We start from the raw sequence: 6717 nt of genomic DNA, 5'->3' as shown, positions 1-6717 counted from the left end.
GGACTTCAAAACCTACAACAATTCACTGCCATTATAAATCTTGGAAGAGCCTGGACATTTTTAATACAACTCTGATTTTATTTGTCTGAAAGAAGAATGTCATATACACCTAGGATGACTTGAGGGTGAGTAAATCATGGGCTAATCTTTTGGGTGAACTAACCCTTTAATGTTTTCAGCAGCGATGGTCTCAAAACATCTTTTATACTCCAACTGTATACTCAGGTAAAGGTATTACTCTAAATCCCTGTGCTGGATTTTATTTATGGTGATATGATGAGTCACTTGCCTTTGCTCTGAGACATTATGCAGTTTAAAATATGGAAAAGGGTGTAGTAGTCATGGCTAACATGCAGGGGAAAAAGCAGATGCCAGAATTGGCCTGTAACAAGACATGAAATGTCGCCAGAAAACAAATCAGTGTATCCTCCTAAGACCCAAGAAAACAAAGCCTTTTGAATAGTATTTTTCATGTAATTACATTGTTTAGAGCATAAACAAATGGGGGAAAATGTGTGAAAACTTACATTTTATTCATATATTATGTCCTCATAAGTGGACAACAGGACTATAAAAAAAAAAAAAAATGACATGAAATGAAATGACATGTATAGGAAAAAACAATGGGATTTTTTTTATTTATTTACCAATCAATTTTCAAGTTTCAGGATTTTTTTTAACCAAACTTTATTTAAAGATTCTCAATATGTTATGAAAGATATAACGGAATTAATTGATACACCATTTTACTTTATGCAATATGTAGGTAAAATTGCCATAATGGGTTTTCCCAGTCAATGCAATGTATCTATACACTGTATATCATTTGCATATTAATGTGTTTTTAGAGCAACATGTAATGAAAAAATAAGTGTAATAATGGGAGGAATAGTTGGCAACATTTTCATAATAATATCTAATATTTTTATAGGAACATTGATATGTAATTTCCTTTCCCTATTCATTTGTTGTGTCTCCCAAAATGCCTGATAAACATGCTTTGAGTCCTGGTGTCCTCTATTGAGGACATGTATGAAATCAATGCCCTGTTAACAGAAAGTCATATGATTAGAAACCCCATACATTTTTCCTGAGATGTTGATTTAAACAAACAATTGGAAAATTAGTCAGATTTAAAGGATAAAATATTACATATTATTATCATATTTCCATAAGAGAGCTAAATTTGATCATTCAGTCATTTTTAAAGACCAAGGAGAAGTTGCTGTCCAGGTGAAACCTCAAAACAAATGGTATCTTTGAAAAGCCCTGAACGCGCTCTTTCTGTGACATGTATGGTGTCAGAGAAATTCACTAAATTATAATGTCCTTGTACGTAGACAGTGTTATCAATTTTATGTTAGTTATGCTATCAATTTTATTCATGTACGACTGACAGCCCACATGATTGTTGTTGTATTTTTTTTTTTACTTTCATGAGACCAATCAAATTGACTGACACTGACACAATTATATGATTATTGGAAATGAATGCAGCATGGAAATCACAGACATGGAAATCATTGTTTGCTGGTATTAAATGGTCACTCAAGTTAATTCATGCTGACACAGGTTTGAAGGTGCAGGATAGAAAAGAAAAGAAAAGAAAAGAAAAGAAAAGAAAAGAAAAGAAAAGAAAAGAAAAGAAAAGAATATAATTACAAATGCCTTGTAATTATATTCATGCACAACGTTCTCCAATGAAAACAGAGAACATTGGGAAAACTATTGGAAACTCTTAGACTTAACTATTTTTGATGACAATTAAAATGAGAACCAAATACAAAAACAGCGTTTAGTTATTGAAGATTCAGCTTAAAAAAAGTTTACAGGCTTTAACATAGGCTATATAGCTACAGATCTTAAAAGAAACATAAACATCCATGCCCATGTGTTTTATTCACTACATAAGTGAAGTTTGTGACTAGACGGTTGGTTTCCTCACCATCAGCTACCATCACCTGCTTTGACGTTGTTACGTAACCTCAATAAAACATGAGCAGCCGTCATAACACATCTGCCTCAACCTAGCCTATACATCAGTAGAATATTTTTGATAATTTTTTTCAGATATATTGTCTTCCAATGTTGCCCACTGAATCTGAATAGTTGCAAAAATGGCAATAGATAAATATTCCCCCGCATGGATTTATATAAACGCCTTGTTCGAAACAGAACTACATTATCCGGGAGCCAGCGAGAGCAGCCAATTGGAATTAAGAAAGCCATGTGACGACATAAATTCGACCCTTTTATGCGCGAACTTGACATGCGTTGAGGCTAGAAAACGGCGCGAGGTGAGCGGTGTCATCAAACCTGTAATCTTTTTGTCTGAAGGTGGGTGTTAAACAATGACATATTCGTTGAAAATTGGCACGCTAGATATTATTTTGTCCACCTACGTAGAATTATTCACGTGTAAACTTATATTATGGTATGGTTATATTTTGGTCAATGCACTAGTTTATCTAACTCGCATTGCAAGGTTTATCTGCATTGAAATGTTTATGTCTTGATTTAGGTCGTGTATAAGGAAACGCTTAAATAAAAGCTAGTTTGTATTGTTGTAACTTGAAACCAAGTTTGAAAACTTACACATTCTGATATTTCGAAAAGTTGTCTAATGTATGTTTAAGTCTTGGGTCTCCATATACTTTTTGCCACTATGGTGTTGCAATCATAATGCATTGTTCTGCTTAAATGTCGTGTTTATGTGCATGCAATTCATCTGCATTAAAGCACCGTTTCAGGTTAGAGTATCGTTTTGCATGTGTTCCTGGGTGATCATGGAGCTGTAGAAAGAGCAGGGCGGAGCTGTGCAGTGTGCACGCGGTGCCGCTTGACTGTCTTTGTTTGGATCTGTTCTCTCTGTCTTAAACGCCTTTGTTCATTCATAAAGTGCACTTCAATATTGCGTCTTATTAGAGTAAGAACACATAAGATGGCATACTTCGTGTAACCAGTCATGTTTGTCCTTCGTATGTGTTTTTCACAAGTGCAGGTGGTAAACGTGCAGTGTTTAGGGGAGGGGCGGTGTATGTGGGTTTTTTTTTTTTTAAAGAATACGCGCCAGTTTTCCCCCCGCGAAGTTGTAGAGCTGAAAACATTTGCGCGCCAAATTCACACGTCGACAGCTACATTTCTTAATTTGTTAGCTGTGTTTTAGAGACAGAGTTTCCCAAAAGTGGCAACATTTGACAACCTACCGTTTGGGACATCAGGGGGCGTCCTCAAGTGGGATAACGACTTATTTTCTAAATGCAGAAAGCTATTAGAGGACTATCTTTCATGGAATTTATGTTGAACTAATTATATAAAATCCATGTCTATGGCGTTTCCACATTTTGGATATATCCAAGTAAACGTGTGTGTGTGTGTGTGTGTGTGTGTGTACAGTATGACTAGGATGAAGGTGAATGTACAATAAACATGGAACCCTTATGTTGCTGGTTTTGTTTTCAGGCATAAGTGGACCCGTAGTCTTTTGGAGCAATGGCCTCTTTAATTGGTAAGATTCCTGCATTCCTGCATTTATACACATGTCAAACTAGGATCTGGATAAATGAGGCAGAGATGATCCTTGTTTTCTGCAGTTAACAAGTAAGCTTGTTTTCAGATATCCAGGTTAAGGAGCTGGACAAGCGTGCCTCAGGACAAGCTTTTGAGGTCATTCTTGGGAGTCCTGCTCCAGATGCCACGGTTGAGTTCCCTCTCTCCCCTCCAAAGAAGAGGGATCTTTCCTTGGAGGAGATCCAGAGAAAACTAGAAGCCGCAGAAGAGAGACGCAAGGTGCATATCTATACATTTTTCAGACACTTTAGCCTGCATGCAATACATGCAAAATTACATTTACAGTCAAAGCAAAATGTATTCAGACACCTTCAACATTCTCACATTATCAGTTTATTTGCTACAGTTTAGAAAATGACAAGTTAAACTGTCCCAGGTGAAAAAGGAATGCTATTCAATGCATGATGGTATATTTGTATTGTACTAAAAACATACTTAAAGCTGCAGTCTGTAGTTTTTCCTCTTTGTCGCCATCTCTGTTCGAAATCTGCAATTGCAGTTATTTGCGGAATTGTCAACTTTACGTGATTTGTGCCTCGGCACGGTGCGGAGGAATCCAACGTTTTGAGGAGAGTGGGCTGTCAGTCACCGCGCCGGTGTGGATACTGTCATTCAGAATCACAGATTATACTTTTTGAAAGTATGACCAACATAATCATTTTAACTGGAAAATGTCATCTGAACAAGTAGATCACATCCACTTTTGTTCTGACCAACTAAGGGGAAAAAAAGCATTGCAGTAAATCGCGATGATTAAATCTCACGTCAACCCGTGCAAGTTACGTTTTCAAATTGTTAATGTTAACAACACCAGCATAGTGTGACTACGTTTAATGTGTATTAGGGCTACCTGTAGTTTAGTGCAGTCTAATTTCTATCTGTCATATACCAACAAATGAATGTGGAGTAGAGCTGAGGTGATTGCTCAGTCTCTTGGCTAGTACAAAATAATTGATATTTACCATAATGCACATAGCAAAACGAGAGGCACAACAAAGAAAATTCATACAGTTACGGAGTTAAGCAAGTGTCTCTCTATTACATAATTGAACCGACAGTCCGCGAGAGAGGCCGAGTGTGTCCGCGAGAGAGGCCGAGTGTGTCCGCGAGAGAGACCGACAGTGCGCGAGCAACTAGTGAGCTGATTGAGACGCACCCCGAAAGTCTGAAGTCTATTGTATTTTACAACGGGTGACTCTAGTTGTCACTGGTTATTGTGGTTGAACCTTTCTGGATCCGCCATCAAATTGATATGTTTAATTATATTAAGTGCTGTGAGAAGTCTATAAATCTCCACCTCCAACATCCTCACAGGCAATATAGCCTATTAGCCGGGACACCTTCTCTATGTGTACAGATGTGACGCAAAGACATGCTTGAATTTCCCGTGGAAATCCACCAGTACCACTGGAATTAAAAACATTATTACAAGCTTACCGTTGTGAATCGAGCTAAGGTAAGCAGATAGTATTGAACACTGGCTGGTTATGTACTTGCTCAAATTTATTTTGAACAATTTTTAACCCAAAAAGTTACGGACTGCAGCTTTAAGTACATTTAATGCATTTAATAGTATGTATTTTTGGGTATACTATGTCACAGTTTACTTTATTTTGCTATCCTCGCTTGCATTAATGAACTATAGTGTCCTGCTCCCACTAGTAAATTATATCTGGTGTCTGAATTTTTGGTTTGACTATATTGTTAATGCGTTTCATGTAGACAATCTCATACACGCCCACTTATTTTCTCCAGGTACAAAGAGAACACTTATTGTTAAGGGTCATATACAAGTACAGGGAAAGTAGTGATGTGTTCCATGGGTCTTTCTGTTCAATCTATTACTGGAATTGGCTTGGTACATCTGGTGTTTTTCTTCTGACAATGTCATATTCCTAGCTTGATATGAATAACTAAAGGCTGCCTCTACCTCCCCCCCCTCCCCCCTTTTTTCTCTAGTCTCATGAAGCAGAGGTTCTGAAGCACTTAGCAGAGAAGCGGGAGCATGAAAAGGAGGTGCTTCAGAAAGCTCTAGAAGAAAACAACAATTTCAGCAAGATAACAGAAGAGAAACTGAACCAGAAAATGGAGGCCAGCAAAGAAAACCGTACCGCAATCATGGCAGCCATGAACGAGAAGTTCAAAGAGAAGGTACTGTAGATGTGATGTTTTTATAGCTGACGTTTATGCTATAAAAAGTAATTAATAGTGTTTACTTCAATTCTAGGACAAGAAGCTGGAAGAGGTTCGAAAGAACAAAGAAACCAAAGAGGTCAACGGTGAAGGGAACTGAAACTTAAAATTATAGGTTTCTTCTTTTTCTTTGAATTCACATGAGAGGGGTTTCATCATGGTCAATATTCAGAAAACAAACAAACAAAAATGCATCTTTGTATATAGCAGTGGTTTTACACCTTGATCAACTCCTTTTACATATCTGCACTGTTTGGACTGCAGCTTTGTCATTGTCTTATATTGGCTGTCTTCAGAACCTGATAGGGACTCATGTATGATGTGCTTAAACCCTTAACATGCCTGTTACTGTCTGCATACTGTCTTGAGCTTTCTGCTTTCACGAGTTATCCGTTTTGTTGTTGTAAGCACACAACTGTTCTTTGTACTAGTCTTGAGGGTTGGTATTGGAGGGCTTTACATGTGAAATGCAATACATGTTGACATTTTTGACGGTTATCTAGTCGTCTTAACTGTTGTACTAAATAAAAGAGATCCTAAAACTAGTGTTTGCTGTGTGCTTTGCTAGCATTTAAAAGTTTGTTTAAATGCCAAGTTGCCTTTTCAGGTATTCTTGCAGTATGGAAAATGCAAGTCTGTATTCATGTAGACAGAATTTAATATTAATACTCAACCTAAAACTTATGCTTAAATATAGTATAGGATAAAGTTGATAATTTTAAAGCTTGGCTGAGAAGCCCGTTCCAAGTGTCATCTGGTCCCAGAGGATCAGGTATAACATGGACTGTGTCTCCCTCTAGTGTTGAAAGTGCTGCTATTCCTCCCCCCACATGTTCTTCATATTTCATTGATGTGCAGTAGTTTGCAAAGTGTCTCCATGTAGACATTTTCCTTAGTTATTGTGACTGATGGGTGTTCAGTGCTTTTCTCCATAGTTTTTAAAACACATTATTG

The 6717-nt window shown here is 37.2% G+C and overlaps 1 protein-coding gene across 2 annotated transcripts; it reads left to right on the top strand.

The window, feature by feature from the left end:
* The first annotated feature begins 2257 nt into the window (after positions 1-2257).
* Positions 2258-6309, top strand: stmn1a (stathmin 1a). Of its 2 annotated transcripts, none has more exons than XM_079830102.1 (5): positions 2258-2337; positions 3463-3508; positions 3617-3789; positions 5530-5721; positions 5798-6309. In XM_079830102.1, the coding sequence occupies exons 2-5, from the start codon at positions 3493-3495 to the stop codon at positions 5861-5863; spliced, it is 447 nt and encodes a 148-aa protein (XP_079686228.1). In that variant the 5' UTR covers positions 2258-2337; positions 3463-3492; the 3' UTR covers positions 5864-6309. The 2 variants fall into 2 exon arrangements, with proteins under 2 accessions (XP_079686228.1, XP_079686229.1); XM_079830103.1 differs by having other exon boundaries at positions 2261-2297; positions 5798-6301.
* Positions 6310-6717: the final 408 nt, after the last annotated feature.

This window comes from Gobio gobio (genome assembly GCF_949357685.1).
Source record: "Gobio gobio genome assembly, chromosome: 11".
In the NCBI taxonomy this organism is placed as follows: domain Eukaryota; kingdom Metazoa; phylum Chordata; class Actinopteri; order Cypriniformes; family Gobionidae; genus Gobio; species Gobio gobio.
This window is presented reverse-complemented; position numbering and strand designations above follow the sequence as displayed.

Excerpts from the sequence above, each read along its gene's own strand:
- stmn1a (XM_079830102.1), top strand. Across the intron at positions 3,790-5,529 it reads CCGCAGAAGAGAGACGCAAG|TCTCATGAAGCAGAGGTTCT; the intron begins GTGCATATCTAT and ends TTTTTTCTCTAG. Across the intron at positions 5,722-5,797 it reads ACGAGAAGTTCAAAGAGAAG|GACAAGAAGCTGGAAGAGGT; the intron begins GTACTGTAGATG and ends CTTCAATTCTAG.